The 26,528-nt window shown below is 46.2% G+C and overlaps 1 protein-coding gene across 4 annotated transcripts in view; it reads right to left on the bottom strand.

Moving 5' to 3' along the window:
• The window catches only part of NTM (neurotrimin), a 409,668-nt gene that overhangs the window by 17,077 nt on the left and 366,063 nt on the right, over positions 1-26,528 (bottom strand). For all 4 annotated transcript variants that reach the window (XM_068976205.1, XM_068976206.1, XM_068976207.1 and 1 more), the window contains exons 4-5: positions 5,551-5,685; positions 3,578-3,698 (exon numbers count right to left, since the gene is read on the bottom strand). In XM_068976205.1, coding sequence (XP_068832306.1) covers positions 3,578-3,698; positions 5,551-5,685 — 256 coding nt within the window. The remainder of the gene's footprint in view (positions 1-3,577; positions 3,699-5,550; positions 5,686-26,528) is intronic.

Here is a 26,528-nt window from a genome sequence, read left to right as displayed (position 1 = left end):
TTAGTATTACTACCAGGCTTCAGCTTCTTCATGCTTTTCAAGAATTCAAGTCCCTACAGATGAGTGGTCTTTATTAAGGACAGGGTTCCCTTTCCTCTCCCTTTGATCCACGGCACACACGGTGGTGACAGGCGCTGAGTGACTAGAACGCAGTCAAGAGAGACTTCTACCCTACATTCTGAAAAACCGCCTGTCTCCATTACAAGGAGTCTTTTGACTGGTCTCAGAAATCCACTCATCTCACCAGGTATATCAATTAGGTTAGAGGGGGCCTTCCCCCTAGTGGAGCCATCTTCCCTGGGAGACCTCCCTGGAGGAGTAACCTCCCAGTGGTCCAGGAAGGACAGGCAGTGATGAGAGTTCAGAGGCAGAGATGCTCTTCAACAGCTGGTGCCCAGAGGACAGACACCTCCAAAACTGAGCGGAATCAACTAAAGGAGAGAAAAAGAGCTGCTTCGAGAAGGGCTCAGACAGAGGACTCCGAGCTGCCTGAGCCCAGGGCTCTGAAACCCCCCTGCCCATGGAGATGCTGTCAGTCGGGCTCTCTCGTCCTGGGGGAAGCCCGCAGCCCCCTCCCTGTGACACAGCAGCTGTGCAGAGCTGAGCTCGCCCTTCATACGCCCACCATTGTCCACTTCTGCCTAAGGGCTAATCTTTCCTCCACATCTTTTAAGATTTTGTTTCTTCCACATTTTGCTTGCATTTTCATCCCATCCAGGATTAGAAAAACAGGATGTAGCTGATTAATTTCCTTGAAGATCTGAATCATTGAAAATTCAGGAATTTACCCTGGAGCTCAACAGATTTCTGTGTTTTTTTTCCTATGTTTTTTGATATTGGATTTTCATGTCTCAGTTTTCTTCTTTGTATAAAAGAAAAGATAAAATGGATGGAGAAAGGAAGCAGGATTTTGAAGAAAGATACCCACGTTTATTTATTGGGAAAATACTATTGCCTTCTGCTTGATTATGAATTCTTGGGAAAAAGGAGAAAAGCCAGTTATTTCTTCTAATCTCTTTCTGAGTCTGCTTTTACTCATTCTGTCTCAGTACATGCATCTACAAAATGGGCTGGATGAATACAGTGCACCCAAGTTGCGGCTGGAACTGGCGCTTTAGAACAAAAAAGAAGTACTTCTCACGTGGAAGGATTATAATGAGCCACAGCGGAACCTCCGACTAGAGGCTCTGCATTAACCCCTGAAGTTTGTTTACAACCAGGTCACGAGTCAGAGGTTCCGCTGTGGCTCATTATAATCCTTCCACGTGAGAAGCACTACTAGAGGAGCTCTTGGAGAAGGCAATGGCGACCCACTCCAGCACTCTTGCCTGGAAAATCCCATGGATGGAGGAGCCTGGAAGGCTGCAGTCCATGGGGTCGCTGAGAGTCGGGCACGACTGAGCGTCTTCACTTTCACTTTTCACTTTCATGCATTGGAGAAGGAAATGGCAACCCACTCCAGTGTTCTTGCCTGGAGAATCCCAGGGACGGGGGAGCCTGGTGGGCTGCCATCTATGGGGTCGCACAGAGTCGGACACGACTGAAGCGACTTAGCAGCGGCAGCAGCAGGGGGGCTCTTGGTGCTGACTGGCCTTTTTTTTTAAAATTAATTAAAAATATTTTGGCTGCTCTGTGTGGCATGTGGGATCTTAATTCCAAGACTAGGGGTCAACTCTGCATGCCCTGCAATGGAAGCAGAGTCCTAACCACTGGACCACCAGGGAAGTCCCTAACTTTATTTTTTATTGCAGTATAGTTGATTTACAGTGTCATGTTAACTTCAAGCGTACTGCAAAGTGAGTTAGTTATACATTCATATATATATGTATATATATACACACACACACATATATATATATATTCTTTTGCAGATTCTCTCCTCTTATAGGTTATTACCAAATGTTGAATATAGTTCCCTGTTCTATTATACAGCAGGTAGGTCCTTCCCTTGTTGATTATCTTTTTTATATATATTTAACAGTAGTGTGTCAGAGAAGGCAATGGCACCCCACTCCAGTACTCTTGCCTGGACAATCCCATGGATGGAGGAGCCTGGTGGGCTGTAGTCCATGGGGTTGCTAAGAGTTGGACACGACTGAGCAACTTCACTCTCACTTTTCACTTTCATGCATTGGAGAAGGAAATGGCAACCCACTCCAGTGTTCTTGCCTGGAGAATCCCAGGGACAGGGGAGCCTGGTAGGCTGCCGTCTATGGGGTCGGACAGGGTCAGACACGACTGAAGCGACTTAGCAGCAGCAGCAGCAGCAACAGTAGTGTGTATCTGTGAATCCCAAACTCCTAATTTATCTGTATTCCTCCCTTCCCCCTGTGATAACCACGCTTGATTTCTGTCTATGAGTTTGTTTCTATCTTGTAAATAAGTTCACTTGTCGTATTTTAGATTGCATATATAAGTGATGGTATATGGCATTTGTCTTTTCGTTTCACTTCCCTCACTATGATAATCTCCAGGTCCATCCAAGTTGCTGTAAATGGCATTATTTCATTCTGTTTTATGGCTGGCTAATATTCCACTGTATATACGTACCACATCCTCTTTATCCGTTCATTTGTCAGTGGGCACTTCGGTGGCTTCCACATCTTGGGTACTGTACCTAGTGCTGCCGTGAACACTGGCCTTTTGAGTAAAGAGCCCCCAGCACTGGGGATATTAAGTCCTGCGGGCAGCAGCTGGGTCGCTCTCAATCTGCGTCTTGGCCTGGAGTTGTTCACCCTCTCTCCTTCCCAAAGTTGCCCTTTTTGTGGCTTTTTCCCTCAGCTTCTCAGGCTCGTCACTCCTTCCCCCTCCTGTACCCCACATACACCTCAGGACCCTGCATTGCCCCCTCCCATTTTCACCAAGTTGGGTTCTGACCGTGGACAGCTCTTGCCCATCAATTGCTGTTCATCCACCTTAAAATAGCTCTTTGATGGCAGTAATTGCCTGGCTTTCAGAGCTGCTGAACCCTGTGCTAACGTGCCATTTGATAACTCCTCGCAGTGACAAACTTCAGTGAGTCAGGCAAACATCCGGATGGCAGCTGTGACAAGAGGAGGGGATGGGAGACCCTTGTCTTTCCTCCTGCCGTGAGAGTGTACGTTCTGCACAAAGGAGCGCCAAGTCGGTCACGGACACGCCCCTGCGCCACCACTGAGTGCACCCGGGATGGAACCGGCATCCTGGGCCGAAGCTAACTCAGCACCGGGAGCACTCCTGACGCCTTAATGCAAGCCTGGGCATGTGTTAAAAATAGCTGCGGGCAGAACACATTATTTCCCAGGCCTATAAAAACCTCACAGGCTTGCCAGGGCTCCTGGTGGTCTTTCCTTTGACAGTTCATTTTCCTAAAGAAAGGGCTCGTTGACTGGCGAGTGACAGTTCTGCATGGCAGCATTACAAACACAGCTGAAGTTCATTCACGTCAAGAAGAGATTGGTCTGGGTACTGTGTCTCCTTCACAGGTAAGAGGCACTTAAGAGACGACTTTGCAGGAATCCATTTGCATCTGTGTGGAACCAGGGACCTGGAAGAGCTTCCTTCTTCTTAAGGGAGGGAGAGGGGAAGGGAGTCTTACCTTTTGTCATCCTTGTACCACTGGAATTCTGCCGAGGGAACCGCGGAGGCTTCGCACTGCAGCGTCCCCTTCTGTCCCACAGGCACGCCCGTCCCCTTAGCTTCCGAAATGTATGGAGGATCTACGAAGAGAGGACATTCGACAGCATCTCAAATGCCCCCTCGCTTTGTTTTCCAGGCCCCACTCTAACTCCGGTCTCCACGAAGTGCCGGAGAATGAAGCCGTCCCGCATCACCAGGGAAAGGCTCGAGCGCACTGCCTCCACTCCCCTCTGGACACCAGTGGGATGAGCAGGCATCTAGGCCTATTTCCTGTTTAAACTTTTCCACTTTCATAGGAGATAGCCAACTCCATCCACCGTATGCCCCATGGCTTGACAGTACCTTTAATCTAGCCCTATAGATTTTCTGCACACCAGTTTTTTGCCAGAGTATATAAGCTTTCAAGCTATTCAATTCCCATCGAAAACTCAGTTTCAAGAAATAATAGTCCTGGAGAATTGCCTGGGGGATATACAGATCTGTCATTCTTGGAGTGTTCTACCCTGGACCCTTGAATACAGCCAGAACAACTTCACTTGAGTACTCGGCCTGCTTTCATTCCAAGTCTCTGCCAAATCACCCTTGTCATGCCGACAGCTGCACTGAAATGCACTATGGAAAAGAGCCACAGCCAACCACTGCCTGGCCACTGCAAGCGATGCTTGCTGTGCTCTATTTATAGAGACCTTAAAGTGAAATTATTTTTCAAGTCTCAGCATCAGAGAAAAGCAGTGCTTCTCCCAAGCGACAAATTCACTTTTATCTTATGGACATAAACCTCAAACCAAAAGATGTTTCCTCTCTTTGCTTTAGCACCTCAAAGCCAAATCCTGGACCCGCATCTGACCACCTGAGGCTATAAACATCGTGTGCTGACTTACCCATAGATTTCTCTTATTTCCCTATATAGGTTTTTCCCTTCTCTTACATCTCCTTACTGTTTAGGTTAATCTTTATTAACTGTAAATTATGTCACTTTAAAAAGAAATTGTGGTAGAGTACAAAAATGGCATGATTGCTTCACCTGTTTCCTTGATTCTTCAAGTGCTTTGTGTTAATTAGGCTCGAATTGTAACATAAACCAACATATTAAAGTAAAGGAGTAAACATCAAACCAAGGTATTCTTCCTCTATGTCCAACCCCACCCCAAGTTTGGAAGGAGAAACTCTTCTTGTCTGCTGGTTTAACCCTTGGGTTCTATTCTGTCCTAAGAACATCTGAAATCAGCACAGCTGGGAAAACTTTCTGAATGACCTAGAGACCTGAGTCAGGGTACCTAACGAGGAACCTAGAGAGAATGCATGAGGGAGTGGGGACTTTGAGCAGCATCGATGTCAGAGAGAATTGGATGGTGAAGGGAGAGGAGAAGTCCAGAGAAGTGGCCTCCAGCTTTTTGGGTTCAGTACCTCTATTAGCAAAAAACAGGTATGAGACATACCCTCTCATATTGGATATGTGTATGTTTATCTATTTATAGTTCAATTGTGAATGTAAACCATGTCAATCAGCATACATAATTAGAAGAGGATGAGAAAACATAAGCATACCATAAACATAAATTATAATATTTCTTCCATACACGTGCTTTTTATTTTTGCTCCCTATTAAGGAGATGACTGTCCAGAGAATGAGAAGCTTGGTGACATTATGAGTAAAAATTGGGATTCAAAGACAAGCTTGTATAAATTATGCACTGAATGTCATGTAGTGATTTTTTAGGACTCAAGTTTTGGATTATATAGAATTACTTTCAGCGCCCATTTATTTTCTTGAAGAGTTTAGAACTGTTGCTCTTGAAAGCAGAAAATGGACAGCGAGGCTGCCCCATTTCCTGCCCCGAGTCAAGGCTGGCACTGGGGTCCAGCTCTCTCTGTGGCCAGGAGGGCAGCACCTCCCAAAGGTGCTGAGTGGGGGTGCCTGAGACTACTTACAGTTCACGGTGACCTTGACTCTCCGCACCACGGGGGCCGCCACGTCATTGGAGGCGCTGCACTCGTAGTACCCCGACTGCTCCCGGGTGATGCCCTGGATTTCCAAGTATTCGTCTTCACTCACAAAGCCCACAGCTGCAGGAGTAGGGATGAGGAAATAGGAGGAAAAACACCAAAGGCACAAACTTAGCAAACCAATCTCAGCTCAGATTCTCAGGATGGACGCCAGCTCCCCCGCCTGCCTCCATTCTACCTCTTACATCACTAGCGTGTCCTCGGTTCCCCAGCGGACCAGGTACAGTGCTCCCACCCGGACCAAGCACAGAGTCTGGAGAACTGCCGGTCCTCAGTAAGTGATGAATAATGTCAGTGTTCATCCTCCCCGAGTCTCACCAAGCAGTCAGGCTCTGGGTCTGAGATAGGCACCCCCATCCCACCCCTCTAGGCCATCACAGAGCACACCGGGATGTCTGGAGGAACAAATGATAAACCGATTACATGAAAGCACTTTGAAACCCACTTTGAAAGCGCTATATAGTTATCCTATGATTTTCCTGGAGGTCCAGACTCAAAGGATCAGGGCTATGTTAACACAGTGTGGGGGCCCATTCTGAGGGGGAGGGAAGAGGCACAGTCCTTCCCCCAGGGAATAAAACCTCTCCATAATGCTGCCTGTATCTGTGATGCCGCAAATAAATATGACAATAAAAAGAAACTGATGTCATACAAAGAATTATGTGCGTGGTATGTAAATAAGGAGAAGAGGGCATCAGAGGATGAGATAGCTGGATGGCATCACCGATGCAATGGACATGAACTTGGGCAAACTCCGGGAGCTGGCGATGGACAGGGAGGCCTGGCATGCTGCAGTTCATGGGGTTGCAAAGAGTCAGACACGACTGGGTGCCTGAACAACAATAACAACGTGTAAACAATGCTTGTATTTGTTCTGTGACGTTGCTAAGTTCACCATTTTTATAACGGTAATAGCAGGAGCGATGACAATGACATAGAAGACAACAGCTCTCGTACACAGAGGGACCACTGCCTGCCCAGAGGGGAGTCTTGGGTCTTGACAAGTCTGTCACCATCCAGACCTAGTCCAACCTGAGCATCCCCCAGGTGTCTTTCTGCCCTATGAAACCGGTAGTGTACACGTACAGGAGCTCCCCTGCCTGTACTACCTGTGGACAGCATCTATCACAGCAGGCAAGCACATGTTAATAAGTTCATAGGAAGAACCAAGAAGATACTGGAAGTAGCAAGCAAGGCCCCAAAGTCCAGAACCTGAGAAGACAGTCAACATTAACCCATAGAGACTCATGGTCCCCACCAGTAAGCACAGTGGCCTTAATTGTCACTGCTCCCTAAGCATCTTTCGGGGAAAGAGCACTAACCTTGAACGGACGAAGGGTGGTGGAAATGAGAAGAGGCTTAAGTGAAGAGCTCTTGCTTCCTTTTACGTTGTCGTTGTTTATTTGCACCCACCGTGAGCCTGCACTTGTCAGATCTTCCCCGCTAGATGCTGTAATTACTGTGCAGAGCATTGCGGACACTCGTGTCACACTTAATATTCCCATTAATTTTAAATGGTGGTCCTTGGTACATATGTGTGGCAATTGGTGTCATATTTTAATTAGGCTTGCCCTACACCATCTGAAATTAATAATAGCTCGAATTACCAGTGTAATTTATAAATTAACAGTGCTGTAGCATTAGGAAATAAATTAGCTCTGGTGAGCTGTTTCTGGATCGAGCTCCAGTGTCAGGACAGTGGCTGGTAGGACCTCAGATCTCCTGGGAGGCTGCGATGACACCATCAAAGCAAGGAAACAAAACGACACAGAGTTCCCGGGTCCCTTGTTCTCTCCAACCACAGATCACACATCTGGTTTAATTCTACCAATCAAACAGGTTCTTGTGTGACCGCAGTAAGTCTTACAGGAACCAAACTCTGATGAACTTGTTATAGGAACATCCAAATGGAGAAGGTGAGGCAGAGAGGGGGATATTGCCATAGGGTGAAATGCAAGTATGTAAATATTAGGGCAATCATAGTAAAAAAAAAATTCTCAAGTTTTTTTGTGGGAACATTGCGCTACTGTAGGTGAAATTTACAATATTAATATCAGGCAATTTTAAGTAGGGAAGGAAGCTGGATAGTTTAAGATTTGGGCAAAGTGTACATTTCCTACCGATCTATATCTGTATTACCGGAGGAAGAGAATTACGCTAATGTCATCCTGCAAAAACCAAGGAAGCTTAATTTTACTAAACTGCGTTCTCTAGAACAAATGGGGAATTAGAGAAAAAGTACAGTCATTGAATTTGTTACAATATTGTTTCCCTTGCATGTTTTGGTGTTTTGGCCTCGAGGCATGCGGGATCTTAACTCCCTGACCAGTGATTGAACTCACACGCCGTGCATTGGACGACTCTGCACCAGAAGGCAAAGTCTTAACCACTGGATTGCCAGCGAAGTCCCCACAGTTCAGTTCAGTTCAGCTGCTTAGCTGTGTCTGACGCTTTGTGACCCCACGGACTGTAGCACACCAGGCTTCCCTGTCCATCACCAACTCCTGGAGCCTGCTCAAACTCATGTCCATCGAGCCAGTGATGCCATCCAACCCTCTCATCTTCTGTTGTTCCCCTTCTCTTCCTGCCTTCAATCCCTCCCAGCATCAGGGTGTTTTCCAGTGAGTCACTTCTTCGCATCAGGTGGCCAAAGTATTGGAGTTTTGTCTTCAGCATCAGTCCTTCCAATGAATATGCAGGAATGATTTCCTTTAGGATGGACTGGTTGGATCTCCTCGCAGTCCAAGGGACTCTCAAGAGTCTTCTCCAACACCACAGTTTGAAATCATCAATTCTTTGATGCTCAGCTTTCTTTATAGTCCAACTCTCACATCCATACATGACTACTGGAAAAAAATATAGCCTTGACTAGACAGACCTTTGTCGGCAAGGTAATATCTCTGCTTTTTAATATGCTGTCCAGGTTGGTCATAGCTTTTCTTCCAAGGAGCAAGTGTCCTTTAATTTCATGGCTGAAGTCACCATCTTCAGTGATTTTGGAGCCCCAGAAAATAAAGTCTGTCACTATTTCCATTGTTTCCCCATCTATTTGCCATGAAGGGACAGGTCTGGATGCCATAATCTTGGTTTTTTGAATGCTGTGTTTTAAACCAGCTTTTCACTCTCCTTTTTCACTTTCATCAAGAGTCTCTTCAATTTCTGCCATAAGGGTGGTGTCATCTGTGTATCTGAGGTTATTGATATTTCTGCCAGCAATCTTGACTCCAGCGTGTGCTTCATCCAACTCGGCATTTCGCATGATGTACTCTTCATGTAAGTTAAATAAGCAGGGTGACAATATACAGCCTTGACACACTCCTTTCTCAATTTGGAACCAGTCTGTTGTTCCATGTCCAGTTCTAACTGTTGCTTCCTGACCTACATAAAGATTTCTCAGGAAGCAGGTAAGGTGGTCTGGTATTCCCATCTCTTGAAGAATTGTCCACAGTTTGTTGTGATCTACACAGTCAAAGGCTTTGGCATAAACAATAAAGCAGAAGTCCCTACACTTCCTAATTAAAATGGGTAAGGTATGCGAAAATTAATATGTATAGATCAAAATGCTTTACACATTCTAGCTTTCACTGTCATATTTTTCACTTTTCTCCTCATATACTTTTTCTCAGTTAGAAGCAAAAATATCAAAACCAGAGAGAAAGCTAGCATATATATACATATATGGGTTTCCCAGGCGGCTTGGTGGTAAAGAACCTGCATGCCCATGAAGAGGACCCAGATTCGATCCCTGGTCCAGAAAGATCCCCTGGAGAAGGAAATGACAAACCCACTCCAGTATTCTTACCTGGAAATCCAATGGACAGAGGAGCCTGACCGGCTACAGTCCATGGGGTCGCAAAGAGTCAGAGCTGACTTACAGACTAAACATACATATATATATGTAGATAACAAATAAAACTCTGAATCACCAGAAATGAGGCAGCCATCAGTACTACTTAAACAAGCAAACAGAAAAGAAAATAAATGAACTGAAATCTGAATTTATAGAGTTAATGATTCAAGGAAAGTTTTCCTTTAATAGCATCTGTGTTCTGGTTATGAAATGATCAGTGCTTTGTCACTTGAATGGAGAATTTATAAAAATATTGGAAGAAAGAAAAAAAGAAAACAGATCCACAGAGGCAGGACAGAGGCTGACGTCAGTAGAACTGCATAGAATCATTGTTTGAATAGAGAATTTTAGTTGCCAGTCATACCTATTGAATCAGGATCTCCTTGGATGAGGAGTTTTAAAAACTCTCATGTATACTCAACTTTGGGAATTAGGGATTTAGGTCAATCCTGTATTTTTCATGTGGGAAACTGAAGCTTAGATGAGTCCAGGATCACACATGTGGACAGCGGCAGCACACTAGGTCACAGGATGGCCCCCACACCTATTAATCCTGCAGCTATGAGTGTTTTCTAGTGGTGGTTTTATGCCTTGTGCACTGGCTTTATTTTCCCATGTAATTGAAGCTCTTTAACAGCAGGGACCACGTCTTGGGCATTTCTGGCTTTCAAGGCACTCAGGATGTAGTTTACATAATTGAAGTTTGTCAACCTCTTTTTTCTTTTTATTTATTGCTTCTATGTTATTAATTTTAATTGGAGAATCATTGTTTTATAATGTTGTGTTGGTTTCCGCTGTACACAACGTGAATCAGCTATGCTGTGCTTCGTCACTCACTCCTGTCCAACTCTTTGTGACCCCATGGACTGTAGATCTCCAGGCTCCTCTGTCCATGGGGATTCTCCAGGCAAGAATACTAGAATGGGTTGCCATACCCTCCTTCAGGGGACCTTCCCAACCCAGGGATCGAACCTGGGTCTCCCACATCACAGGTGGTGGATTCTTTACCATGTGAGCCACCAGGGAAGCCCAAGAATACTGGAATGGATAGCCTACCCCTTCAGCAGGGGATCTTCCTGACCCAGGAATCAGCTTTAAGCATGCATATATCCCCTCCCTCTGGAGCCTCCCTCCCACCCTTCTCCCACCCCACCCCTCGAGGTCGTCACCGAGCGCCGTGCTGAGCTCCGTGTGCTGTGCAGCAGCCTTCCACTAACTCTTCATTTTACACATGGTAGTGTGTGTAGGGCAACACTACTTTCCCGATTCATCCCGCCCTCCCCTTCCCCCACTGTGTCTATAAGTCTGTTCTCAACATTTGCGTTTCTATTTCTGTCCTAAAAGTAGGTTCATCTGTCCCCTTTTTCTAGTTCCCATCTATATGCATTAATATACGATACCTGCTTTTCTCTTTCTGACTTACTTCACTCTGTATGGCAGGCTCTAGGTCCATCCACATGTCTATAAATGACTCAATTTTGCTCCTTTTTATAGCTGAATAATATTCCAAGGTATATATGTATCATATCGTCCTTATCCATTCGCTCTGTTCCCAAACAGCACCACCTTTGGCAATTGTTCCTGGCAAAATCATTGTATCCCCTGACTTTAAAAAATATCATCACCACTAGTGTTCTAACAATAGCCTTTCTTTAAATATGTGATTTTAAAAGTTTTATCGAGTGTTGAGTATGATTTATATTTAATCCTGTGGCTGATTATTTCCTTGGGGGATGCATCCTTAATTTAAAAATGGAGATCCATGAGGAAATGTGATTTATCTAACAGAATTTGTTTTGCAACCAACTTTTCAGGAACAGAACTGTTTCATTAAGCGGACTCTGACAATCCAAGTAGGGAAAGGAAGCAGGTTGGATTTCATTTCCTGAAGCCCCAAAGAAGCTTCGTACTCTTCGGAGGACTTCAGCTCAGAAGTTTATAACCCACAGAAGGATGAATACCGCCCTGTGTAAGGAATATTCCTTTGGAAAAGAAACCCCAAGTTTCTGAGTACATAGATTGGGCTTTGAAATCTGTATAACTGAAAATAATAATAGCCACGGCTATCATTTTTATCTCACCTGAGAAACACTTGTCAAGGAGAACAGCTGCAGCTATTGGAGAGAAGAAGGCACAGCTGTCTCCTTGCTTTAATATGAGTTGAAATAAAATATCACTGGACCTCAGAAACTAAGAGCAAAAAAGAGCATAGAATTCTAGAATTCCAAATTTGGAATCATTTAAAAAATTCTCTCAAATTCTGTGACTAGTCTGGTCCTAGATTCATCTAGATTTGTCTGAAAGTGAATGTCACTCAATCATGTCCGACTCTTTGTGACTCCATGGACTACACAGTACCTGGAATTCTCCAGGCCAGAATACTGGAGTGGGTAGCCGTTCCCTTCTCAAGGGGACCTTCCCAACCCAGGGATTGATCCCAGGTCTCCTGCATTACAGGCAGATTCTTTACCAGCTGAGCCACCAGGGAAAGCCCACCTGGGAAGATTCGTCTAGTCCTAAACTAGTCCTCTAGACTCTGGTTCCCTCCTCCCTTCTGATTTGGATCAGGAAGTTCCTGTTCAATGCCGACTGGGCTTTGGGGAGAGCTCTTTACAGGACAGGTAAGAGGGTGTCCCTCCAAGGTGTCTTGATTTTGAGCTGAGCAGCACTGGAAGTTTTGTGCTTTGATGGAGGAAGCCATGGTTTTGCTCAGGTGCTGAGAGGTCTGGTCCACAAACATGTGGTGATAGAAGCATGGTTAGTATCCTCAACAGCAGCCCTTGAAAGCCAGAGGACTTGTCTGAGGTCTGAGGGAGGAAGTGGAGAGGGTGGAACTAGAGAAGATGTGTTCAGGGAAGACATTAGAGGTGGGCGAGGTTGCTATGAGACCCAGAGTCAGCAGCTGCCGATGCAGCAAGGAAGCCTCCTCAGCCCCCTCTGCCACCCCTGCTGAGAACTCACAGCAGCTTGGGGCTCCCAGGCTTCAGACAAAAACCCTTATAGCAGACCCTTGCTCTATTTCAGCCTGAAGAGGCAGTGGTGGGGGGCTGCATGGAGGGGGCCTCCGAGAACTAGCAAGGAGATAAAGCTGGGGTCTCTAGGCATGGAGATGGGCCCTCAGGGCCATCTTAACCTGGCGTTGGGGGAATCCTGGGGCTGTTGGATCAGGCTGGGGGCTCGTGGGCTCCAGACAAAAGCCACATCTGCTGTGACAGGGCGAGATGACCAGTGTCAAAAGGCATTTATAAATATTAATACAATGTTTTTTACTGCTGAGTAATCGACACAGGAGAGCTTCTGAGGGACTGGTATTCAGCTGGAGCAAAACGGCTGAAGTGCTGATTTCAGCTCTTAGCCCCACTGGCCTCCGCCGCACTGTGGACAGGGGTGAGTTCCCATGTTTGCACATTGGCCCCTGAGGTAATCCTAGCTGATGGCTCACTCTCCATTCTTCTGATTCCTCTTCTTTAAAATGAGAAAATGACACCAATGTATAGGGTGGTTGTGAGTATTCAATAAGTACAGTAAAGTACTCAGAACACGGTAAACCCTGAAGAACCAGCAGCTCTCATGATTAGCCTTACTGACCCATAACTGATATGAGCATATTTCAGTACTCCAGATCCCTGCTACAGGAGCATCTCAGTGTGAAAAGGAAAGAATAGTCAGATCTCTGCTTTTCCAGGAGGACTGAATCATAATAACTTTACAAACGATTCACCAGAGATCCCGGGACTAGAAAGTTCTACTCTTGTTCTCTTAAATTAGGAGATTTTTACTTAGAAAACCAAAGTCTTGATTTATTTATTTACAAAGGTTACAATTCCGGGGGATCCTTTCTTCTAAGGAGGCAGGTGCAGCTGTATAGCCCATGTGAGACCAACTAGGGGCTGGAGAAATGTCTCTAATTTCACAGCTAAGAATACAAGAACATACATATATACACATAGGAGCATGCTATGTTGCTTCAGGCGTATTCTACTCTTTGCCACCCTATGGACTGTAGCCCTCCAGGCTCCTCTGTCCACGGGATTCTCCAGGCAAGAATATTGGAGTGGGTTGCCATTTCCTTCTCTAGGTCATTTTCCCAACCTAGGGATCAAACCCGCATCTCTTACCTCTCCTGCACTGGCGATTACCATGTTGGAGATTACCAACATAGCCACCTGGGAAGCGCTGCCCACCCCCCACCAACATGGGTGGTGGGGGGGGCGTACCCACACACACACACACATGCACACATTAGAGGCTTCCCAGGTGGCTCAGTGGTAAAGAAGCTGCCTGCTAATACAGGAGACATGGGTTCAATCTTCCTGGGTTGGGAAGATCCCCTGGAGAAGGAAATGCAACCCACTCCAGTGCTCTTGCCTGGAAAATCCCATGGACAGAGGAGCCTGGCGTGGCTCAGTCCTTGGGGTCACAAAGAGTCAAACATGACTGAGCATGTGTACACGTGTGCACACACACACATACACACACTCATACACATGTATGTATTTTTCTTGACCTTCCCTTTGGATGCAGATGGCCTGGCTGGTAGAACGGAGAGTCTAACAATCTCTCTAAGAATGAGTGAATGTCAAATATCTCTTCAGAGAAAAGTTCTGGATTTTTCCTGCTCTTGCACTGAGGTACAGCTTCAAACGGTCGATGAGAATGTTGTGCATCAAACTCAAGGGCCAGTGCTGGGGAGTGGGGTGGGATGAGTTTTCCTGAGTCTCTGGCTCCCATTACAGGAGAGGAAACCTCCCTAAACGCATCCGCATTGGTTACTTGGGAGAAGGAGCTGCAGTCCCCGCTCACGCCTGCCTGCCAAGCTCAGAGTTGTCGCTACTGCAGGTGGAGCTTAGACCTGGGAAACACCTCATCATTTCCCACAGCGTCCCCACACAGACGACGGAGTTCCCAAACCTTCACATTAACCTATTAAACTGATTCCATCATAAAGCAGTAATTAGAAACCCAATTAAATTTACATTAACTGATTCAACTGTAAATTGCCTTGACTATCTGTCTCTCAACCTATCAATCTATCTACTTATCTATGTATCATCCATCTAACACCATATCTATCATCTATATATCTATCAATCTATCTGCATACCTACCTATCTATCGATAAAGGAAACAGCAAAACACTTGCATAGATCCTGACATATATTAAGAACTCATGTGACAGTTGAAACCAAATGTATGCTGGTGAAAACGTATGAATATGCATACATGAAATATATTTTATGGATATATAAAAAGAAAAGAGAATTCCCTTAATTTTTAAAGTGGGACACTTTCTGGGAATCATCTTTACATCTGTATTAAGGAGGAGCTACAACCAAAACACAATTATATGAAAGTGGCCCCTTTGCCCTCCACCACACCAGGTCCCATGTATCTCCAGGGCCCATCCCTTCCCTTAACAACAAGCTGTTTTTGCAGACCCAGCACCAGCAGCTGGCTGGCCTCTTGGGGTTGTGTGCCCCTCTGCTGCCTGCCTTTTCACGAGGACCCCTAGCTCAGGTTTGCATGCAGACCCCCTATTATGGGGGATGGTTTCAAAGTCAGAAAACGCACAGCTGGAGATTTAGAGTTTGCAGCTTGATGTCTGGAACCTGGATGTTTGCAATGGTGCAGCTGATGGCTGCTAAAAAAAAAAAAAATTAAAAAAATAAATGAAGGAATCAGCTTTTGATTTGTAAACTCAGCCAATTTGATCTGAAAGACATTGATAGGGGATAAATATAGAACTCCGCAGTGTCATATTACCTCGAACGTTGGCTGTTTGCTTTCTCTTTTTCTAAATCCCTAGAGATATAAGCCAGGAACGAGGGCTGCAGAATTTGAAGTTGCTTTGAAAATCCTTGTCCAGATTAATTTAATGGATTTTTAAAAAAAGATTCTTAATGGATTAAGGTTCCGGGCTCTATTATGCACACAAATGGTCAGAAGTCCACTTGCAGGGGGTCACTGTAGCCACCTGATCCTGAGTTGCCTTGGGAAAGCAAGGCTGTCTGTGCTTTAGCCATGAAGATGGTTTCTGGATTAAGAGCAGGATTTTTTATCTTAAAACTAGAACTCCAACCCTAGGGGTTTCTGAAGCTAAGGAAATGACATCATGCATGTATGCCTCTGTATGTGTTCATATGTGTTTTAACAAGAGATTCTATTTCTTTCTGAAAAAGGGTCTAAAAGGCGCACAGGACCCAGAAAGATTCATACTGCCCCCTCTATGGTCCTGTGGTTCGTCAAACAGTGACTGCAAGGAACCAAGTCTCTATCAACCCCTAGTCTTACAAAGAAAAATGAGAAAACTCCTTAAAATATAACTGATGATCGGAAAAAGGAATAACTCTAGGAGTAAAGCACAGACTTGTGTATATGTTAAATATTTTGTAGAGGATGGAAAGTGAAGTAACTTATAAATCATCCTTTTGAAGAATAGGCATGCAGATCTGAGCACTGCTCTGTTCACTAAACAAGAGGAGTTCTCCTCCCACCCAGACTTAGGAGGAACGAAGGGTAGTGGGTGGGGTTCTGTTCTTTTCCCGAGACCCACGACCACTGGAGGCCAACAAGAGGCCTCCTGGACACGGAGGGAGCACTGGTGCCGTACCAAGTGAACAGGCTGGGAAAACATGTCCGCCTGGGGGAAGGCAGATAGAAGAAAGCCCGAGGTGCGATCAGATCTATAGTTAAAATAATCTAATGAATAAATTCAGATCGGATCCTGAGAGAAAGCGGCAAGTGTCATCAATGCTGGAGCTGGAAATGCCAGCCTGCACTTCCGGTTGGCCCAGGGAGGAGATGGAGACACAGGCCACCCACAAGGGTAAGAGGAAGTCTGAGGATGTAGGGTTATTTGGGTCCAGTGAGAAAGGGAGGCATGGTGAAAATCTTTGTTTATATTAGATTTGATTATAGCTTTTGAACATATTTAGGGCTTCTCTTGTAGCTCAGCTGGTAAAGAATCCGCCTGCAAAGCAGGAGACTCCGATTCAATTGCTGGGTTGGGGAGATCCGCTGGAGAAGGGGTAGGCTATCCACTCCAGTATTCTTGGGCTTCCCTGGTGGCTCAGCTGGTAAAGAATCAGCCTGCGATGTGGGAGACCTGGGTTTGATCCCTGGGTTCGAAAGATCCCCTGGAGGCGGGAACAGCTATCCATTCCAGTATTCTGGCCTGAAGAATTCCACGGACTATGTGGTCCACGGGGTCGCAAAGAGCTGGCCACGACTGAGCCACTTTCACTATCACTTTTGAACATATTTAACATAACATAATAATCTTTGCAAATAGTTCTCAAAATCTACCCACCACCAAATCTACCTGCTACCGAATCACACTGGCTGAGATGCGTGCACGACCCTGCCTGGCTGTCTGGGACCGCCTCCCTCCTCAGCTCCGAGTGGAACTCCACACACAGGTGGGCCTTCCATCCCGTCACGCAGAAGTGAAGAGAGGTGCAGGAAAAAGAGGAGCTCATTTACTCTTTCATCAGTTCCACTGCTAAGGTTTCCTTCCATCTCGCTTCATCTCACACAAAATCTGAACATAGGCGTGCACACCTGCGTGCGGATGGAGCACAGTGTAAGAAAACAAGACAACCCTGATTTGTCAGAACAAACTCGGTGCTTCTGAGCCCTCATTATGGCTCTTTCTCTCAGGAATTACGCAGCCTTGAGTAAACTGCTGAGCCCCAGTTCCCTTGTTAGTGACATGTGGAACTGCTTTTATTGCTCTTTCCTAGGTTGGGTCTGAGAATTGTATGAGAGAATTTGAGCAAATTTTTTTTAGATCCTTCACAGAAGGAGGATCTAAAAGAGTCAGAAGGAACAGATTCGAGGAGCAATTTGGCAATTTGATGGCATCTTTAAAGTGCCCCCCCCACCCCCGCCTCAGCTCTCCTCTATCTCCTCCCCTTGGTCAACGTATACTCTGAATCCCATGTCTACAGTTTAAATGACCAGCTCTACTCCCATTTTCATGTCCATGTCAGCATCCCAGGACGATCTGCTGACTTTTGTTTCTGGAACTGCCAGGGAAACGCCCCTCACGTGTCTCCCAGACACCCCGGGCTGAACCATCATCTCACCCCTCAAACCTGCTCTCACCCTGCGTCTGCTCATCTCTGCTGGTGGTGGGGCTTCCTCCCCATTCTCCCAGGATAAAGTAGAGTCACATTTGATTCCTACTTTTTTCACTCACTCCTTCCCTCCCATCCACAAATCCATTTTCTTCTTTCTCTCATACTGTTAACTGTGTTAATTCAATCCCAGTTACCTACTCTGGATCATTACAACCCCTCCTCCACTGATACTCCTTCCTCCAGGTTACTATACTTAGTATTGATCCCCAAATGATTGCAACACAAAACAAAACTCACCTCCCCCATCCTTAACACCTTGTCCTGCTCCACTCCTCTTTCTGAGCTGGCTCCCATCCATGTCTTTAGAGTCTCTGTTCCCAGCTCCTTTCTCCCCCCACCCACTAGGCGCACCATGAAGTTCCTACGAACTGAGCTGTTAATCTGTGCTTTGCATCCTCTCCCTTCTTGCCTTCAAAACCATCTTAGATATCGCTCCTTTGGGAACCCTTTCTTGTGATCAAAATTCCTTTCCTCCTTTCTACAGTTTATTTATTTATCCATTTATTTGCTTTCAGTGTTGCACCAATCACAGGGCATTGTTATGTAATTGCATGTGTTTACCCCACTCAGATTTATAAGACAGAAGGGTATTTTATTTATCTTTAGCTCCAATATGTATAGCAGCATTGAACACACAGAAGTCATCGAATGATTATATGGTCAAGGCTGAATGAATGAAATAGCTGACTATAATTCTGGTGACTAGTCTGGCGCTTGTAATGAACTATTCAAACCTTCTTTGGTGACTTTTAAGAAACCAGCAGATATCTTTTAAGTTTATTATTTCTTTTGATACAGAACTGGACACATAAAGAGTGTCCTTTTTGTGTCCTAATTTCCTAAGGTTAAATAATTTTATTGCACATTTCCTAAGGGGGAACTAAAAAGCCTTCATCAAGCTAGACCTGGAGTGAATAAGAAAAGAGCTTGGTTTGTCCATCTCCACAAACACCCCTCATTAAAAGCTCTTGTAGCTAAGGCCCCTGCTTCCTCCGAATGAGTTAGGATGCAGCGGGTTTCAGAAGTGTCTAATCAGAAGTGTCTCAGAGAGTCTTCTTATGGCATCATCAATTGGGTTGCATTTTTTCCCGAGTGGAATCAGCTTGGTGATTCAGCTCTGTCTATATGTAATTAGCAGTGGAATGATTGCACGGAACGTGATTAGGCTCTCTACCTTCCTGGGATCGGCAGGCAGGGAAAAAGTGCTGCCGTCCACACAAAACGGGCCTCTGCAGAGACACCGGCAGCCTCCACAGCAGAAACACTAACAGGCGCTTTGATAAGAGCTCTAGGCAAGGAATGGAAGCTGGCAACCGGGATGTGGACACAAGCAAGGGCTTGAACTTGAACTTGACCTAATAGGCCAAAACCAAAACCATGCTGGCACATCAAAACCTCCCTGAGAAACCTCCGCACCTGCTTCACGGGGGTTGACACCTACAGTGCATAGAGATGCATGTGGCCTCCCCAGCCCCTTCCTTCTCTGGAGCCCTGTGCCCTGCCTGCCCTGAGGGTGCTGAGTTCTTTCCCTCTCTGCCTCTCCTCAGCTGCTCTGCTTAGATGGCATTAACTCCCATCCCCCTGGTTTCCTTCCAACCTAGTCACTCTTTTCCTTTCCCACAACCCCAAGACCTGGGATAGAGGAATGCTTTTGTTTGATGACATTGGTCCTTGGAGTAAAAAATCTAACAACTGTAACTGAGGGACAAGTTATTCTTTATTTCTGTTCAAATTCTCTTCTTCAGCAGACCACATCTGCGACCTGACTGCTGGCACCTTCCATGGTGCAGGGGAGGGGTGGACGGGAGCTCATGGATTGACCAGTGAAGTCAGCAATTGGTGAAGAAAGGGGGCAGAGAGAGACAGACCATAAGCAGATGGTAAAATGACATGTCAAGCAGAGAAAGCAGGGAGAACCAAAGGTGTCTGTTGGGGACAGTTACTCAGTAGTTCAGGTAAATCAGAAGCTCGCTCCCACAACTGCTCTGTTCTTGTCAAAGCTCAAAGCCACTGCCAGCCCCGTGGGAGGACTTGGCCATAGCCAGGTTTGTATGAAGCCTGTGAGTACAGCTTACTCCCAGACCTCACCTGAGTGTTCTGCGATGCCTTGAAGACCCCAGCATCAGCCCAAGGAACCTCCCTTCTCTGTGAGGCCCTCATTACCGAGCCTCCAGAACACGGTCACCACACTTTTGACCACGTGGCAAATATTTGAGACCTCCCAAATATTTGAGGCCACACTGCCTGTGTAGTGACTTCTGAACTCTGGCACTGTCACTCAAAGGCAGCCACGAGAAAGGGCCAGAAGGAGAGGACTCCAGCAAAGTGGATTATGCACAACATTTTCATGTCTCATCATCTTACTGTGTCACAAACTGTTCCTCTTCTTTTGACGGACATTCAACTATTTAAAAACCTAAGAAGACATTCCTGCAGGGCACACAAAAAACAGTAGGTAGCCAGGACTTGGCGGTGAGCTGCAGTCCCCAGGCTCCTGACATGACTGTCTCTTGATGGACGTGTCTGACCTCTCCAGTTGCCTCCTGTTCCCTGTTGTGCCCAGGCCATGCTATTTCCTAAACTGCTTCCTCTTCCTCACCTCCACACTCTTTCAGACCCTTCCATCTGCACACTGGACCTGCTTAGCACAATCCCTGACATCCTCCGCTCTTCCTGGAGATTCGCCTCCCGCCACTGACATCCTGGGTCTGGGGGAGTGGATTCCCCTACAGACTGGTCCTGTCCACTGGAGGCTACAGGTGCATTTGATTCTTTTCTCATATCCTTGCTCTGCCAAGGATATTCTGGACTGCATCTTTTAAAACCCTGTGCCTCCCCTATAATTTAAGGGGTATGACATACATACCTGAATCTGTAGCCCCATTTCCTATTATTCCCAGCTTCCATTTTCCTACATCGACAGTTTATCAAAGGCAGGGCGGTGGGGATGTCTGTTCATAGATATCGTTTAAAGTTACACAAGCATGGTGATAATAAAAAGCTGGACTGATTTAGTTAGTTATTGTCAGTATCATCAATTCTGATGACAGCATTCATAGTTCCAGTTAAGATGGAGTAAACATACTTTATCTGGGGCTTCCCAGGTGGCGCTAGAGGTAAAGAATCAGCCTGTCAATGCAGGAGACTTAAGAGACTCGAATCACATCAAATTGGATTTGAGTCCTGGGTTGGGAAGATCCCCTGGACTAGGGCATGGCAACCCACTCCAGTATTCTTGCCTGGAGAATCCTATGGACAGAGGAGCCTGGTGGGCTACAGTCCATGTGGTCACAAAGAATCAGACATGACAGAAGCGACTTAGCATACACACACACAAACACACTTCACCTGATCGCTCTTGCTTATTACAACTAGACAAGAAACATTTAAAAAACCCCGAGGACTCTGAAAAGTAAAGAATAGAAGGTGGAGGAAGGGTAGAATCAAAACTTGTATGAAGAACACCATGGTGGTAAATTTCTTGGTATTCTTCTTCCTCTTTCTTGGCTTGACTCAGAGCAGCCAGAATCTAAAACTGCGTAGAGGATGCTAATGGGAAAAAAACATCATGATAAACCCTCGCTTTTTGGTCTGAGGAAAGGAAAGGGAAAACTTTCCAGATGGAGAGACATTATTTTTGTCTTTGTTACTGGTTTTGTTCTTTCTTCCCCTCTCCTTCCCCTGTGGTAAACATCGTTCCTGAAGCTAAAGTCCAGGGGCAATGGTAGCAACCTCAGAGGCCACCTAAAATTGAAGACAAAACACCAAAACCAGCAAGACCTTCTTTGTGACCTGGGGCCCTACGGGAACTGTGTTCAGAAGAACAGAAGGAGTTTCAGTTACAGTTTTCTCTTCTCTTTTCCTGCTTTGCCCTGCAGTTTGACTTGCAGTCACAGAAAGTGAGAGACATTCACGGGAGCTAAGGCTTCTGCTTTCTAAGCTGCAGGCAAGGAAGACGGACCCAGGGAGCCAGCCTGTGGGGGGAAATCTCAGAGAGAAGGGAGCTCACACGAAGCTTGTGAGCAATCTCAGGCTCGCCGTTGACCGTGTGTGGAACTCACCCAGGACAGTTCTCAAGGGCTTTGAGAACTAAACTATGGTTCATGCCTCCACTCAGGGTCCTGGCTGGCCAATGCAGAACAATCTTCTGACACCACCAACACTCTGCAATCAGAACTAACATTGGAGGCACAGGGGCAGGAGGGCCAGGACTGTGTTGTGAGCCTAACTGCTCTCAGTTCAGTTCAGTTCAGTTGCTCAGTCCTGTCCGACTCTTTTCGACCCCATGAATCACAGCACGCCAGGTCTTCCTGTCCATCACCAACTCCTGGAGTTCACTCAGTCTCACGTCCATCGAGTCAGTGATGCTATCCAGCCGTCTCATCCTATGTCGTCCCCTTTTCCTCCTGCCCCCAATCCCTCCCAGCATCAGAGTCTTGTCCAATGAGTCAACTCTTCGCATGAGGTGGCCAAAGTACTGGAGTTTCAGCTTTAGCACCATTCCTTCCAAAGAACACCCAGGGCTGATCTCCTTCAGAATGGACTGGTTGGATCTCCTTGCAGTCCAAGGGACTCGAAAGAGTATTCTCCAACACCACAGTTCAAAAGCATCCATTCTTCAGCGCTCAGCTTTCTTCACAGTCCAACTCATCCATCCACACATGACCACTGGAAAAACCATAGCCTTGACTAGACAGACCTTTGTTGGCAAAATAATGTCTCTACTTTTGAATATGCTGTCTAGGTTGGTCATGACTTTCCTTCCAAGGAGTAAGCGTCTTTTAATTTCATGGCTGCAGTCACCATCTGCAGTGTTTTTGGTCTAGCTGGCTGCTAAAACTGGGTCGATTCTACCTCCCAGTGTATTCTCAAAGGAATTTAACCAGATAGAGAATTTAACCATAATATTCAAAATGGGCAGGATACAATCCATTAATAATCACGCAAAGAACAAGGAAAAGCTAAACAATTCACTAGGGAAAAGACCGTTAACAGAAACCCACTCAGAGAAGACCTAGATGTTACAATGATCAAAGACTTTAAAGCAGCTAGCATAACTGTGTCCCATGAAGTAAAAGGTAGCACTCTCAAAAGGAATATGAAAGTAGAGAATTTCCACAGAGACCCAGAAGCCATAAACAATAAAAAAATGAAAATATTTAGAACTGAATTTCAGATATTTCCTGGATAAGCTCAACAGTGGAATGAAAATAACAGAGTCAAGAGTCAGTGAACTTGAAAACAGATGAACAGAATTCATGTCATCTGAGCAGCAGAGGTTGGGAGAAGGGTAAGAGCTTGATTCCAAAAGGGCAAGATGATTCATGTCATGTATCATGTCCAGTTCTGGTGGTGGTGGTGGGTACATGAATCCGAGCATATGTTAAAACTCTCAGAAATGTACACTAAAAAGTGCAGCTAACTTTAGTAGCTCGGAATAACATAGGTGCCAAACAAATTTCATCACATGTCAGAATCTTGGCTGTCCTCAAGTTCTGCAGCTTCTTAAAATCGACTTGTCCTTTAAGTAAATCTGGATGGTCTGTGCACTGAGAAACTTGACATTCCTTCAAATAGCTTGTGGATTCTTGAGACGCTCACAACCCTCTTGACCTTAGGAGTCTTCGTTCTGGATTCCACTGAAGGTCACGCTCTCCACCCCATTCTTGTGTCCTCCCCCAAGAAGCTCCCTCTACACTGGCTGGTAAACTGTCTGCTTCAGTTCCCAGAGAAACACTGATTCTAGGCTCTGTGCACACACACAGTGCTAACGGTTTTCTGAAAAAAATAAGAGGAGATTATATTTCACAAAGCCTATAAAGTAACTGAAATTTTACTTTTCAACAGTCTGGTCTCCAGAGATGATATACATTGTCCCCATCAACCACGGAAATGTTTATTGGATGAACTGCCCAAATTTTTCTTCAATATTTTTCAAAATAGATGCATAAAACTCCAAAGACATCCCCAGAACATTGTCATTTTCTTTTTATTCACGTCGACGCTCCTGGGCATACACAGACCCCAGATAGGAAGCTCATACATTTTTAAGTTATTGAGACAAACTCGCTTGCATGCCCACACATGCATATATGTTAGCACATTTTCTTTCTTTATTTAGCAGAATACTTAGTTTGCCATTTATTTTCCTGTAAATCTATTTCTCAGATGTTCCATGTTGGGGAACATTCATGGAATCCCAAGATCCTGATTCATTAGCACTTGACTTTCTATAATGATATTCTCTAGGGGTCATTCAGTCTCTCAGATCCTGTTTTCAATTCTTTCTGGTGTTCCACTTTTTCTTACAAACCAGAGTTTTTTCCTCCCAGGAACTCAGAGAATTTCAACTTCATATGCACTCCCAGTGTGACATATACACGGGCTGAGGTGCCCTCTGCTGGGTGGCACACACACCTGGCCTGACACGCCACCTCACAGTACATCAAAGAAGGCTCCTCCCAGTCATCGGGAGGAATGTCCCCAAGCAGAGCTTCTGAACGGAGAGCTCCATGTCTCTTGCATTATTTATTCTATTTGTTATGAAAACAAAGTGTTTAGAGAGCCTAGGATATTCCACTTACCAAAACCCATGATTCTGAAGATGACCACTGCGACTGTAGTGTTATTTGTGATAAGAACAGCGCTTGGTCCTGCACCTAGCAGAATGGAGACTGGCCTTGCCTCCAGGGCTTAAAACGGGGGAGACAGATCTGACTCCGGAGAACAATCCATGAGGCTTAGACAGGATAGTCTCTGTTGTTAAGTGCCTGAGGGGGTCCAGAGGATATTTTGAAGAATAAATACACACTAGAGTGGAACCTGGGCTTCCCTGGTGGCTCGGTGGTAAAGAACCTGCCTGCAATGCAGTAGACACGAATTTGATCCCCTGGGTCACGAAGATCCCGTGGAGAAGGAAATGGCAACCCACTCCAGTACTCTTCCCTGGAGAAGAAATGGCAACCCACTCCAGTACTCTTGCCTGGAGAATCCCATGGACAGAGAAACCTGGTGGGCTACAATCCCTGGGGTTGCGAAGAGTTGGACACGACTGAGCACACACACGGAAGAATTTGAAGGAGGACGTCTCTGTTCACGAATCAGGGAGAGGTTTCCTACGGTGGAGTCATTTCAAAAGGAAGGGGACACAGCACCTAAGAAGAAAACCATCTGGAAGGAAGGACGAGCAGGCAGATGCAGAGAAGAAGCAGAGAAGCGTGGTCCTCCAGGTTTTCAGCGATTCCAGGGACCGATAGCTGGGCCTCCTAAATGTGATCCGCAGATGGTGACACTGTGCGGGGGGTTGGGGGGTGGCCGCTGGAACTCCCCGCCATGGTGCTGATATGCAGGGTTTCAGACTCTCCCTTCCTCTGGATGCCATTAGACCCCTCTGTCATTCTGAGAACCAAACATGCCCTCACGTATTCAAATACACCCCAGTGACAGTGCCCCCAGCAGCGAGCCTTGAGTGCAGAGTGTCCTCAGGTGTGGTGATGAAGCGCAAAAAGTCCCAGCCACAGTAACATAGCAGAGAGACAAGAGCACGCGGGACCAAGCTGCCCACTGAGGGGGCAGGGGTAGGGGCCAGGATGGTGGCGGTGGGGTGGTGGTCTGTGATTCTGTGTTCTCCCTCTCAGTGCCCTTGGTGACACCTCTGGGTTATTCCTATGCCTCCTTCCTTCTGATCTTCTTCCAACCCTTCAGACAAGACCCTCTTCCAAGAAAGCATCAGAAACACAACCCTATTTGGAAAGAACAACCAGGCATTTAAACTGCTTCTCCTGTGATGGGTTCCGGAGTGGCAGCTGCAACAGACAGCGGTGTCCTGCCGTCAGTCCCCTGACTGCTTTAGCTGAACTGTCTCTGAGCGATCTGGGCAGAGTCCCTTATGTTCCCTCTGAAACAAGAGGGGTGGGTGTGAATATCTACCCTACATTCTATGGGTTCGCTTAAGTGTTTTAAATATATGGACATATTCTCTACAGTGTAGAATGCTGCATAGCTACGAGAAGCTATTAATTCACAAAACTCAGACACTCACAGTAAAGGTACTGATTAATGGTCCATTGCTAGCCAGTGGCCAAGCCTCTGGGGTCAGCTGTTGGGGCTATGGGCCCTCCTCACAGGGGACGATGCTGAGATTGCAGGTATCCGCCAGTGCTGCCTACCTGGGGTCCGTCCTGTCCTGTGCTCAGCTCAATGGGTCTCAGGATGCAGCACGGTAAGCTGGAAGAGGGGCGTTCACAAGAGGACCATCTGCAAGAGGGCAGACTGTGCCTGGAATTGCAAAGACCCTGGTGCAGCAAGACTCATCTGTCAAGGCCGGGCTAGGGGCCGACAGCTTGAGGACTGGCAGCAAACAGGGCCGGAGCAGAGACGGGAAGATTCATTTCTTCCTGAGAAAGGAGTGTGCTGTGAAGAATAAATCATTTCTGAGCAGCCACTGGACCCGAAAGCGAGGCTTGTTTTGTGAATTTGGTCCCAGGGGAGCCCTGGGGTGCTTCTCGAGGAGCAGCAGAGCTGAGCAGAGTGGGTGAGGCTGTGTCACCGAGCAAGGCCAGCCAGGTCACGTGGTGGCCACACCTGGCAGCAGGAAGTGAGGTCATGGCCTGGAGAGGAGGAAGGAGAGACGGGCCAGGGAGGTGCCAGCTGGCTCAGGGCTGCGACGGAGAGGGACAGACTCAGCCAGGTGAGGGACTTTGTTCCAGTTTTTAAAAGATGTACATGGCAGTTTACATGTGGGAAATGGCAGCCCATTCCAGCACTCTTTCCTGGAAAATTCCATGGATGGAGGAACCTCGTAGGCTACAGTCCATGGGGTCACAAAGAGTTGGACATGACTAAGTGACTTCACTTTCACACGGCAATTTATAAAAAGGCTCAAAAGGATGAGAAGAGAGAGATACGAGGAG

Source organism: Capricornis sumatraensis, chromosome 8 (genome assembly GCF_032405125.1).
Source record: "Capricornis sumatraensis isolate serow.1 chromosome 8, serow.2, whole genome shotgun sequence".
NCBI classification, from domain to species: Eukaryota; Metazoa; Chordata; class Mammalia; order Artiodactyla; family Bovidae; genus Capricornis; species Capricornis sumatraensis.
The sequence above is the reverse complement of the archived record's forward strand: the minus strand, read 5'-3'. Positions and strand labels throughout refer to the sequence as shown.